We start from the raw sequence: 13,570 nt of genomic DNA, 5'->3' as shown, positions 1-13,570 counted from the left end.
TGAAAAAGGAGGTTCTCCCGGTGTCCTGGCCAACAATCTTCCAAATAAAAAAAATTGGTCATTCGTTTCATGTCCATTTGTGAGACATTGGTGTGCGCAAATGTACTGCTATGTTTGTCCACAAATACACAGTCACTCCATTTCACAGAAAATCTTATGAAGCACACTTTAAGATATTCCAATGCAATAAGGTGCTATATAAATGCAAGGGTTATAATTATTACAGTATTATTATTATTAAACCATGGAGATTTTATAACGTGGACTAATTCTGATGTTTTTATCTTACAAATTTTCCCCTTTTGCAGAAGAAGAACGGGAAGAAAATGGTAAGAGGCACTTCTGAATCTCGTTCTAATTTGTATAAACCATAAATCTGACCCCCTTCTGAACATGCTCTCCCTTTAACTTCACTTCCATGTTGAGCTCAAAAGAGCACTGCTCTCTGGATTCAGCCATCAATTCATTAAGCTTAAATGTTTTCTTTCCTTGTCGTTGTCTCTACACTGCATGCTAATATTTCAAAAATAATTATAACACCAAATAATTTCCGAAATTAGGCAAATGAGTGGGCATTGCATCCCAGACTCAGGGAAAATTTCCATTGTGCAGGTGGTGTACATACGTGGAACTCTCAGTTTTAAGCACAGTGATGGGTTCTGTCATACCCCCGGCTGACCAAAACATATAGATACGAATGAGTGATGATCATAAGACGTCTCCAGTTCTCATAGCCCAGTGACACGGTTAATACAGCACCTAATAACAACACCTAATCATAATCCCTCCAAAACTAAAAAGAATAATAAATTGGTCATTTTCAATCCACGATTGTTTGTGGGACGCTGCTGTGTGCAATTGGCTGCCGCGTTTCGCCCACAAATATACGGTCAATTCACTTTACAGTCTATTCTGTGAAGCGCTTTGAGACGTCGAGAAGACGTGAAAAGCACTATATCAAATGCAAGGATTATTATTATTATTATGTGTAGAGGCTATTGCAATGATAGAAATATTCAACTCAGAGGAAAGCCAAGCTGCCCATTATGCCTATGTTGGCTCCTGAATGAGCTCTGTTGGTCTCACTCCCTTGTCTCATCCTCATTCCATACTTAGCAAAAAATATATGTTTAAAGCACTCATCGTCCATTGGGTCACAGCCAGTGGCCTCACGTCACCAACTTTAATGCCTTGGATTCTGATTCACTTGTATAATCGTTGCTCTGCTGGTTTAATTATTTTGGTAAAATTGTCTTTTTCATCATAGCAGTAGCTCGATGGTACTGTAACACTGTAATATCAGTGAGGAAATAAAAACATCCTCAGTTATCCAACAGAAAAAACATCTTGGAATCAACTTTAAACAATGACTCAGTGGGGTCTTCATAGATTGCTAACTGTACACGTTTATATTCCTTTATTGCTTTCTATCTCAGAAGAAGAAGAAGTGGGGGAGCAGTCAGGTAAACGGTTTCATTCACTTATGCAAATCTACGCACTTTTATTGTTCCTTTGTCTCCTTCCTCTTTTATTTCCTCTTTAATGTTCCTTCATCTCCTTCCTCCTACCTCTTTGTCCGTGATTTCGGTCATTATTTCCCTCAGCTCCCATCCCCAGCTCAGGTGCCCCAGTCAGCATAGTCAAACTCTTTTAGACATCATTCCAACGAGCAAGACACTGTATAAGGCAGATTGTATCGCCTTGTACCGTATTTCTGATCTTTTATGTTAAATAATTTTCGAATGCACAATTAGATCCCTCTGATTTCACTGGGTGGATTTGATGAACTGGGCTTTGACCGTGTTATTTAGCCGCTGAATGCTATTTTGGCTGCTTTCCCAATAGGAAATCTAGGCCCCAGGGATGTGGGTGGTGGGGGGGTGGGTGGGAGCGGTGGGGGAAGAGGATGTTTCAGGGAGCCCATTAAATCTGATGTCTCCTAACAGGCAGAAGAGTTAGTGAATAAGGGATAGATAAATGGGGTGGTGAATTACGATACAATACAACTTTACATTTATCCATCAGCTTTCAGATTAAGAGGATGTCCCAAGGCACTTAATAATCTTGGCTTACCAGCTGAGCTGGAGGAATGCTATATTTTCACAGCCCGTTGCATGCAAAATATATTTTCTGGTTTTACCCTTAATTGGATTCGCTAGGCGGATCTTTCTCTTTGCTTGGTAATTTTTGAACGTTTTAGCATTTGTCGATCTAATTCAAAATCTCAAGCGATCTAGAAAATGATGGTACTCATCTGCACAGAAAATCTTCCTCTACCCCCAGTAACGTGATTTGAAGCTTTGGGTTTATTTCTTATGACAGCGTTTCATCAATTCTCTTGGAATGAGAATATCAACTCCCATAGTATACGTAACTTTGGACATTCAATGTGTGCAATGTTCTGCACAGCAGCTATACGTTTTACCAGATGGGTGGTGACACTGTGATGCATATCTGATTTGTGTTGCTGACACCAGTCTCTCCATTGTTTTAATATTTACTTTAGCTGAAGAAGAAGAAGAAGAAGAAGAAGAAGAAGAAGAAGAAGGAGATGGTGAAGGTGAGTAATCTAGCCGGTACCTCCATCAATTCCACGATGCCAATAAGTGAGCAAATGGTCTTATTAACAATTAAGACCATAAGACCATAAGACGTAGGAACAGGCGTAGGCCATTCGGCCCCTTGAGCCTGCCCCGCCACTTAATAAGATCATGGCTGATCTTCTAACTTAACCCCACTTACCCGTCCTATCCCCATATCCCTTAATCCCTCTATCCATGAGAAATCTATCCACCTAGAAATCTATCAACCTCTATCAACCGCCAATTATTGGTGAATCAAATTTTGGTCATCAAACAGATTGCAATACGCATACAATATTTTGCATTGCTAACCACCGAATTGTGGTTAATCCACCTTCTCCTTCTTTCCGCTCATAGAAACAGTTAATAACCTATCCTTCCATTTGATGAAATGGCCTGGTGGTAGGTCAACGGGGCAAGTAGGTGGGGTTCATTAAAAGGAAATATTTCGAAGGATTATTAAACAAATCGCGATATTGATATTACCCTGATTTTTACAGAACAAGATGCAGAAGGAGAAGAGGAAGGAGAAGGTGTGAAGCTCTTCAATTTAAAGAATGTGGAAGTTCCTCAAAGACAGAAATTAATTTCAAAATCATTTGAGATCCTTTAGCATTGCTCCAGACAGTTGCAACAGAAAAACGGTTGACAAGTAACTCTCTAAAGCCACTTTCTAACACGCTTGCAAAATGTCTGGCAAGCCTCCAAAGACTTAGCTCAGGTGCCGCTGGAACCAATTTGTGAGCAAGCAATAATGTGGAACTACACTACGCTGAGCCTTGCCGTACAGCGAGACACTCGGATAACAAAGTCACTGACTGATGAGAGATAAGCTGCGTGTTGCCCGTGTGCTCAGGGTCAAAACAAATGATGGGAAGATATCAAAATGCTGTTGACTTGACATCTGTGGCCATTTCCAAAGAGTCAGCTGCTGATTTTGCAGAGTGTTGGCAATACTTCTGTTTCATTTGAGTCAAAACATCCGTCTCATAGCAAATAGTTCCATCCAAGTTCAGCCATTTTTTTGGTGCAGTCTGACCACCACCTGACACCAACCCATTACGACTTGGACTCAAGTTGCTTTTGGGTTCATTATCTCCTCACTTTAAAGGGGCAAGACACCATCCGTAATATTATGCCCCCAGTTTAAAGGGGTGTTTGCCCTACCTAAAATATCATACCTCCCACCCCCACCAGAAGGGGCAATGCTCTTTGCTAAATATTTCAGTGACAAAACCCTGCGCATCAGAAATATTAATACGGAATAATTTACGAGCATTCCCGATGTAAATTACCAAACAACAACAGCAACAACAACTTGCATTTATATAGCACCCTTCACCCAGGCTATCACCTTGGATCGCTTAACATTGTAAGCTTCTGTTCTGCTTCATTCAAGAATGAATGTGTCATTGTCCAGATGGAGTTTAAATGACAAGGTGCTTTTCCTGGTGCGAGATGTCAGTAATTAGTTTTCGCTGTTTGAATAGTTTATTAAACCCCCAATGATTGAAAAAGGAATGTAACGATTTCCCTATCTCACCCCCCCCCCCCCCTCCCTCCCCCACACCCAAAAAAAATCCTTGCCGGATAATTCAATTGATCTTTTTCTCATCCCAGCCCTACTGGAAACATTATTGAACTTGGGAAGCTAAGGTGTGACAACACACTCTGTCCCAACCTAGTCTTACACTCAGTTTGCTCATAGAAACTCATGGCGATGTGAAGGTGGCTCTCAGGTTAACAAAATCCATAGATCTCAATTCTTCAACCATGTTTATGTTTTTGGCAGTGACTCTTGACAGCTTTTACTAATGCATGTCTCAATTTTGCTCCCATGCTGGACTTCTAAGAAGAGAAGCCGAGGCCAAAGTAAGTCAAGCTTTGAATTATTAATTGCTTTGCTCAGCAAAAATCTTAGCCGTGTTAATGTCAGTGTTTACTTAGTTTAACATTTTGCCAGCTCATGTTGATTATTGCATATTACTTTGAATCATTTAGGAAGCGCAGCTGTTATTGCATCAGTGTGCAGACAATAGGTCCTCAAATTCCACCCAGTCTTAGTCTGGAATGTTGTTTGGTCATCGGAGTTACGATTGTGCAGTAATTCTTAAAATTCAGCCTTGTAACATAAGCAAACTTAAATCCCCAGCATCACTTTTAATAACATACTTTTATAAGTAATCTTTACGCCACTAATAAAATACATTTGTGGTGTATGAAAACACGATTCCACAGAGAGTCCCTGAGCAGCATTTGTGACAGGTGATGTGTTGCAAAGTACAATTTATCCTGGTCACTAAAATATGTAGCTACGAGTAAACTGTAAAAAGCTCAAGCAGCCTATCATAGTCACCCTTAAGGGGCAGATAACTGAAAGAGTCATTAAGTTGTCTCTAAGTGCTGCGTTCCCATGTTTCCCTCAGACTTAGAATGGATGTTTGTTTCCAATAAGTTTGGGGCCTTGAAAGTAAGAATTTAATTTGGAGAAAAAGCTCGCTCGGCTTTTACTTCCCTTGACGGAAAGAATTTATCCTGTGAATTTGTTCAATTCCCATTTTAATATTACTGGAACGTTGCAGCTGTATTGAATTCTGTATTTTAAATTAAATCATACGCACAGCATTGCGTTAGGTTGTCTTGAGTACGATAGAGTTTGTAATGAAGAAAAGTCTGGCAACAAGAAAGGTACAAAAACCCAGACTCTGTAAGCAGAATTACAATATAATCCATGTGTACCAGAGACTGATTTCAGGATTTTACTATACTGTATGCAAAAATGGCACAGTTCAAACCGATTTAATGTTGTATCATGGCATGCAATAATAGTCCTTACATTTGGTATAGCATCTTTCACGTCGGGAGGATGCAATGTGAAAGCGATTCCCAAAGTGTTTCACAGCATATACTGTAAAGTGGTGTAACTGTGTGTATTATGTGGGAAAATATAATGTTCTTTTAGTAGGTAGCTGGAATGCTATGCAGTAGTACTTTTACTGATGATTAAATGTTTTCTACAGTGTATATTGTTCCAATCGTATTAACATCTGCTGCTCATGATCAGTGAAATGTAAGAAAGCGATTTCTGGCTCTAGTAAAGTGAAAGGGATTAATGCCCCTTTAAAAACACAATACCCTTGACAGAGACAACATTCAGTGACTATATGAGTCATGTGTGTCATGTAAAGTGTTCTAACTCTTCCAATTTAATTTTCTAGGCTCTTTATGCCTAACCTGGTGCCTCCCAAGATCCCAGACGGAGAGAGAGTTGACTTTGATGTAAGAATGCAAGCTGAAATTTCATTATCTCTCTGGTTTACTTTCTATGTAGATAACACGTTACAGTTGATAATCAAAGGCTTGTAAAATGCTCATCCAACACATTGTATTGCAGCGCACACTCATCTGTAACCCTTCCAATGTACAGGACATCCATCGGAAGCGTATGGAGAAAGACCTTCTGGAATTGCAGACCTTGATCGAAGTTCATTTTGTGACCAGAAAGAAGGAAGAAGAAGAAATAATTGCTTTGAAAGAAAGAATTGTGAGTTTCAGACTTTATTTTTGCTCGGACTGTCACGCGCAGAAACCCATCACTCGTGCTTGAGAGCATCCGACACGGACTAAGAGTTCTACAAAAGCACATTCTCTAACTGTATTGCTTCTCTTCCTGTAGGAAAGCCGCAGGTCAGAAAGAGCAGAACAGCATAGAATCCGTGCTGAGAAAGAGAAGGAACGTCAATCAAGGATCGCTGTGAGTGTGAACTTTACAGGCTTTGTGAATTTTTCCTTGTCTCCAATTTTCTCTTGCCCCTTCCTGACTCCTACTGGACTATGGTCTCACAGGGTCTGGCTGCCTTCCGGTACTTGAATGTTCTTTACGTGGGTTCACAACCTGAACCTGTCCACACTCAATCTGCACTTTCCAATGGGCATCACTGGTTAATGATCAACTTGGCTTAGTTGATAGCACTCTCGCCTATGAGTCAAATGGGTGTGGGCCCATGTTGTGACTTTGAGCTCACATAGTCTAGACTGATACTGCAAATGCAGTGATGCAGGAGCCCTGAATTGTTAGAGGTGCTGTGCTTGAGAGATGTTACACAAAGACTCTGTTTGCCTGTGCAGTGGATGTTAAAGATCTCAAAGTGCTATTTAAAGATCTCAAAGTTCTCCCTGTGTCCTGGCCTACGATCCCCAAATAGAATGAATCATTCAGTTTATGGGACATTGCTGGGCACATTTTTACAAGTGCACTTCACGACGGGAGGACATCCCAAGGGACTGGACAGTCAAGGATTTGCACCCAAGCTAAGGGTTGGTGTCATTAGGGGTGGAGGGTAGAGAGGGTGGGGGTATGAGGGTGACCAAAGGCACGGTCAAAGAGAGGGTCTTCAGAAGGGCCTTGAAGGAGACAAGGGATGGGTTGAGGCGAAGGGACTGTAGGATGGAGTTCCAAAAGATAAACTCTGTTTCCTGCTCCAACTGAGGGTCATCTGTGTCTCTTTCATATTGAGCAAGTGGCTTTAGCAACTGACCTCCAGATTATTTTATCACAAATATATTTAAAAACGCTCTAATTAAAATCCCTCTGTACGCTTGCTTGTCCATTCGTCGCGATAGGAGGAACGAGCCAGAAAAGAAGACGAAGAATTGAGGAAGAGGGCGCAGGAAGACGCTAAAAAGAAAAAAGTTTTGCACTTTGGAGGCTATTTACAAAAGGTAATAATTCTATTTTATGACATATGTTACTGGGGCAATAAATTCTTAGTTGGCTTGAATGGAATTTTTAATTACCTATCTGGGAAAAAGCCTGCATTGACACTTTTGCTACTACTTGTGTCTATCAGCCTGTTCAGGTAGACGGTAAAGATCCCCCATGGCACTATTTGGTAAGAGAAGGGAATTTCTCCCAACGTTCTGGACAATGATAAAATTGGTCATTCACTTCATGGCTGTTTGTGGGACATTGTTGTGTACGGATTGGCTACCGCATTCGTTTGCAAAATATACAATCACTGCATTTGGCCAACAAGCCAGGCTGGCTAGTTTGTCATCAACAGTATCTTAGAGTACTGTGGAACCTGCTTGGCTCAGACTACCAAGACCGCCACAGAGGATCAACTCAATTCCAATATTCCAATGCCAGATGAGTCAGTGAGGTCCAGCTCAGCCCCAATGAGAACCTTCCTGTCGGAGGCCAGTCACAGAGCACAGGAAAGTGTCCATTTCTAAAACATCCTTTTTTTTTACCAGGTGGACAATCGCAAAGGAGGGAAGACGCAAACGGAGAGAGAAAAGAAAAAGAAGATGTTGGCACAGAGGCGCAAAACATTAGACTTTGACGATCTGGATGAGGATACAATAAAGTAAGAAAAACATACTTGATTTGTTATCCCTGTACAATTTTCTATCCATTTGGACGCCCTTCAAGCCCTGTGAAGTGAAATGCTTTGAGAAGTCCTCCCAACGTGAAAGGTGCTGCATCAATCTAAATGGTATTGTATTGTGTTGTGTTGTATTGTTTTGTATGGTATTGTGTTGTATTGTATTTTATTGCAGCAGTCCTCGTTGATGCTGTCCAAGCATTCCGAGACACGACTCCACGAGAAGGGCATAATATAAATGCGAGCTGTTGTTGTTGTCATTGGCTTCTCTGACCCGACAGTCGGAAACGGCAGCAGAGATTGGAATTCACTCGAGCTCTTGAGCTGTGCATTCTGTCTTCTGATTGTTTACCTGCTAAGCCCTGAAGCAGGCAAATAAATTGATTCGCAGTCATCAATCTTAAACTATCGATATTGTTTGGGTTTGTGATTTTATTGAATAAGGCAATGGTACAGGTCCATATTTCAGCCATCATTTTTTTCCTAATGAATGGCTCTGAATTAGTGACCTGTCTGTTCAATGAGACGTCTTGTTGTATTGACAGGGACAAAGCCAAGGAACTGTGGCAGTGGATGTTTCAGTTGGAATCGGAAAAGTTTGACCTCCAGGAGAAAATGAAACGACAGAAATATGAGGTATGAAAAGGGGTGAAATACTGATATTAAATAACTATATTGCTGCTGGTTATGATGTTTATATTCATTTTTCTATCAAGTTACCAAATATTATAGCACATGTGAGACCTTCCTCGTGGAAGAGAAAGGATGGGAGAGGAGAGAAGTGGAGGAAGAGATGAAATAGGTCATTGACCATTGGTGTGGTGTTATTCTGTACTGTAATTTAATGAGAATCACACCTAGTCAAGTAAAACCTCCAATTTATCTCTCTTAAATTAAAAGAAAATGACAAGACTAGTATAGCGCACAGTGTTAGAAAATATGTGTCATGTAACAAATCCCCATTTGTTTAATCATTAAAAGCTTTGTTAATTCCTCAGCTGTTTATATCAACTGTTTGCTTGAGTCCAATCTCCAGGGGGGCAGGAATGGTCACTGTCAGGAATATAATGCTGTCATTTGTTGCCTTGCAGATTAAAGTACTTCGAAACCGAGTTAGTGATCACCAGAAGGTGTAAGTATTTCAAATTCAGTCCTGAATTCTCAGCGGAATTTACACTAGTCCCATTACAACTGCCTGTAGAGATGATTTGCCCTCTTTGAATGTTCTATGTTGTTTTAATCCATTGTATGCCAGATTGCTTGGAAAGATTGCGGGTTCAAATTCCTCATCGGGACATTGAACTCACAATCCTAGACTAATGCTCCATACAGTTCTGGGGGAGTGCAGCATTGTTGGAGGATCCGCCCTTCAGATGAGTTGTAAAACCAAGGTCCTCCTTACCTGTTCTTCAAAGATCTCATGGCACAACTCAAACAGAGAAGGGAGTTTGTCCAGGTATCTTGGCTGACAATCTCTGTTCACATTGTGGCTGGTTGCAGGATATTACTATATGCAAATTGTTTGCCTACAAAATACACAATCAATGCATGTAAAGCTCTTTGAGACATCCTCCTGAATGAAAGGCCCTATATCAAATGCAAAGCTTTTTTTATATACAAGATATGTTCAACTCATCACTATTAGTACTGCATACCAACGTCAACAATTAATAGATGTGTGGTTGGCAGCAACTGGTTCCATTCTGCCCTAACCCGCATAACCAGCAGTGAACAAGTTATCGTGTTTATAATAATAATCCTTGCATTTGATACAGCGCTTTTCACATCTTCTAGACGTCTCAAAGCGTTTCACAGAATATGCTGTAAAGTGCATTGACTGTATCTTTGTAGTCGAAACGTGGCAGCCAATTGCGCACAGCAGTGTCCCACAAACAGTCATGGATTGAAAATGACCAATTCATTATTGTTTTGTTTTTTGGAGGGATTATTATTATTATTGTCTTATCGTGTTTGCCTCACAAAGAAATTATTGACGTATTCCCATAAGCGCTTGCCATAGTTATTTATGGACTGGCAATAAAGTGAAACAAAATGTTTCATAAAGGCAATAAATTATTATTTGTTTCTAGGAATACCGGATGCTATTACTAGATGCAAATGACAGTTGCTACAGTGTGTTGCTAAGGCCTTCTGTTACCTGTTACCTGGGGCGGTGATTATCTACGGTGATTGTGAAAGAATGATTTTCATTGTCTAAAACGACCTTCATCAGCCAACAACAACAACAACAACAACAACTTGGATTTATATAGTGTCCTCCACGCTGGACGGCGTCTCAGAGCGCTTTACAGTAATGGATCCCGGGACCGAGCCAGCGGGAGGGGGGGGAAGGTGACCAAAGACACGATCGAAAAGAAAGGTCTTCAGCAGAGACCTGAAAATGGGAAGGGAGGGAATGAGATGAAGGGAGTGAGGAAGGCAGTTCCAGAGCCTCAGGGCACAGTGGCTGAAGGCACGGCCGCCGAGGGTGGAGCAAAGGACTTGGGGGACAAGGAGGAGGCCAGATCCGGAGGAACGAAGGCAACGGGTACTGTGCTGAGGAGCGAGGAGGTCAGAGAGAGGAGGGTGCAGAGGAGTGCAGGGACTTGAATACGAGGGTGAGGATCTTGAAGTCGATCCTCTCTGGGATAGGGAGCCAGTGCAGTCTGGCAAGGACTGGGGTGATCGGGGAGCGGACTTTGGTGCAGGTGAGAATACGGGTGGCAGAGTTTTGAATGATCTGGATTTTATGGATGGTAGTAGATGGGAGACCAGCGAGGAGGGAGTTGGAGTAGTCCAGTCAAGAGGTGACAAAGGCATGGACCAGAGTTTCAGCGGCTTTTGGGGAGAGGTATTGGCGGAGACAGGCGATGCGACGGAGGTGGAAAAAGGCGGTGCTGGTAAGGGACCGGATGTGGGGGAGGAAGGAAGCCAATGCACTGATGCCAGAAGTGCTTTATTCTCATCTGGTTTACGGTTGATAGGGCACAATTCAGGATTGGTACCAGGAAGTCTTTCTTTACTCAAAGGGCAATCAGTGACTGGAACAGGTTCCCATGAAAAAGGCCCAATTCTCTAGAATAGATTGATGCCAGGACACTGGGAATCATTAAACGAAGCAGCTTGATGCTGTGATGGGAGGGTGATCGGATGATATTCTGGACAGATGAGATCAGATGGGTTTGTTTTCATCCAAACCATTCTTGTGAATGTGATCTTGTGATCACAAAGCCATGTTATCTGATTGGGACTTGTGACTATGCAGTGATGCACAGTTACCTTTTTCGTGGCAAATGTCCTACTTTTTTTTCAACTGCGCCACAGAGGAAGAGAGCTATTTGATTCTATTTCTCAGATTTTTTGCTTGGTCAGCTGGGTGTCTGACAATATTTTGTAACAGATTTCTTAATAAGAAATGTGAACATTTCCGAAACACTGATTGTCCAGTGCCTTGGGACGTCCTTCCGTCCTTCTTCTTCAGATGTTTTCGAAATCACTTCACTTTTCTTATCAAATCATCTGTTAAGAAATACCACAAACTAGACTCCAGTGTACACTGTTTAAATAAACACACGCATTATAGTTCTATGTTGGGTGAAACTGGTTTGTTAGACTGCAAAATCAAATAGAAAAGTGGCTTCTGCTTGCAGTGAAATGGAACATACAGTTATAACAAAATAAATGTTTGCTCACTTTAGTTCAAAGGGAGGTCGTGTCAAAGCAAATCTTGGAGGAAGATGGAAATGAGCATGGCCTGAAAGTGCTCAACAAACTCTACCAGAATCACTCAAACTCTCCTATCATCTCAACGCCAACTGTGTTCATGAAATCGACAAGCCACTCCCAATCCAGCTGTTTAAGTGACAGGAACAAAAATGCACCAATGATGCATGAACAATCCTGTCTGATGAAAGTGTGCGCATTCATAAAGTTGTGAAGACTTTGTAGCATTCTCAATAAAACCAGAATAAAACCAGAACTGCAGCTGTTAAAGTGTCTGGAATAATTAATTCTGTCACACACCCTATCAATTACATCACATGATGAAATTGCCCACAAGTCAGCACCGCTTACTTGTATTACGTTCAACTTCACTCACAGACATATTTCTTGACCATTTTTTGTATATTTGTTAATTATTTTTAAAAATCCGAACGGCAGTGACTCTGCTTGCATCCATTCCAACTTCATCTAATAGTGTTTCAGCCTGGCTCAGTTGGTAGTATTCTCACTACTGAGTCAGAAGATGGTGATTTCAAGCCCAACACATTTGCAGTCAAGTGCAGTCATTGAGATGTGTTGCATTGGGGGACTTGCTGTCCTTGGATCAGCTGTTAAACCTCCTCACCTCCAATGCCAACTGCGAGGCAATCCTGGACTTCCTTGAATCCAAAGTTGAGGGGATCCACTCAGCTCTCTCTGCCGTTTCGTTTATATGCTAGGATCACAATATGATTAGACAGAGTCAACATTGCTTTACAAAAGGGAAGTCATGCTTAACAAATCTTTTTTTGAGAACATATAAAGTAGATTTCCAAAAGGCATTCGATAAGGTGCTGCATAAAAGGTTGATCCACAGGATTAGGGCCCATGGAATTAAGGGGAATATATTAGCATGGATTGAAGAATGGCTAACGGGAAGGAAACAAAGAGTAGGGATAAACGGGCCCTTCTCAAATTGGCGGGATGTGACCAGTGGAGTGCCACAAGGATCAGTGCTTGGGCCTCAACTATTTACAATCTACATGAACGATTTAGATGAGGACATTGAACTTAATATATCCAAATTCGTGGATGACACTAAACTAGGAGGGAGAGTAAATACCGAGAATGACATTACAAAAATGCAACGAGATATAGATAGGCTAGGTGAGTGGGCAAATAGCTGGCAGATGAAATATAATGTAGGGAAGTGTGAAGTCATCCACCTAGATGGCAAAAACAGTAGAGCAGATTATTTTTTAGAAGGGGAGAAACTAGATAGTGTTAGCGTTCAGAGGGACTTGGGTATGCTTGTACACCAGTCACAAAATGTTAGTTTGCAGGTACGACAAGCAGTTAGGAAGGCTAATGGTATGGTAGGGCGGGGCGGGCGGGGGACGTGGAGCAGCCAGAGGGTCTTGAGGAAAGGGTCTTGATGGGTCGTGAAGGAGGCAAGGGAGGGGGCAAGACAGAGGGACTGTGGGATGGAGTTCCAGAGGGTGGAGGCAGAGTGGTTGAAGGCTTGCCCGCCAATGGAGTATAATAATCTAATATAAAGTATAATAATATAAAAGTACAATAATATAATATAAAATAATCTAATATAAATTATAATAATAACGAAATCTACATTCCATATTGGATCCTTTGGTTGCAAGCTAGTGTTATATAATTGTATATTATTACCTCAGTGATTATAGGGGACGATTTATAAATTGAGAGAGGGAGGAACAAAGAAAAACAATAGCATGCTATGACATTGAAATATCTTCTAGTAGTTTACAGTAGTTCCTTTCCTGCCAAAGGCTGTTTTTGTATGCAAAGATAGCCATTTTATATCCAGCACGATCCCACAATCAGTCAAGATCAACTAGTCAAATGACCAATTAGTGACTATCC

The 13,570-nt window shown here is 41.3% G+C and overlaps 1 protein-coding gene across 2 annotated transcripts; it reads left to right on the top strand.

The window, feature by feature from the left end:
• Positions 1 to 3,065: 3,065 nt before the first annotated feature.
• On the top strand, positions 3,066 to 11,948 carry LOC103179100 (troponin T, cardiac muscle isoforms). 2 transcript variants are annotated; one of them, XM_007894194.2, is made up of 10 exons: positions 3,066 to 3,115; positions 4,436 to 4,454; positions 5,801 to 5,861; positions 6,010 to 6,126; positions 6,259 to 6,336; positions 7,206 to 7,304; positions 7,839 to 7,951; positions 8,515 to 8,605; positions 9,061 to 9,101; positions 11,668 to 11,948. In XM_007894194.2, exons 3-10 carry the CDS (start codon positions 5,808 to 5,810, stop codon positions 11,714 to 11,716), a joined length of 642 nt encoding a protein of 213 aa, XP_007892385.1. In that variant the 5' UTR covers positions 3,066 to 3,115; positions 4,436 to 4,454; positions 5,801 to 5,807; the 3' UTR covers positions 11,717 to 11,948. The 2 variants fall into 2 exon arrangements, with proteins under 2 accessions (XP_007892385.1, XP_007892386.1); XM_007894195.2 differs by having other exon boundaries at positions 3,085 to 3,110; positions 4,434 to 4,454.
• The last annotated feature ends 1,622 nt before the right edge of the window (positions 11,949 to 13,570 follow it).

This window comes from Callorhinchus milii, unplaced genomic scaffold, assembly GCF_018977255.1.
Source record: "Callorhinchus milii isolate IMCB2004 unplaced genomic scaffold, IMCB_Cmil_1.0 Scaffold19, whole genome shotgun sequence".
NCBI classification, from domain to species: Eukaryota; Metazoa; Chordata; class Chondrichthyes; order Chimaeriformes; family Callorhinchidae; genus Callorhinchus; species Callorhinchus milii.
Note: the sequence above shows the minus strand (reverse complement) of the source record. Positions and strands in the feature narration are given on the sequence as shown.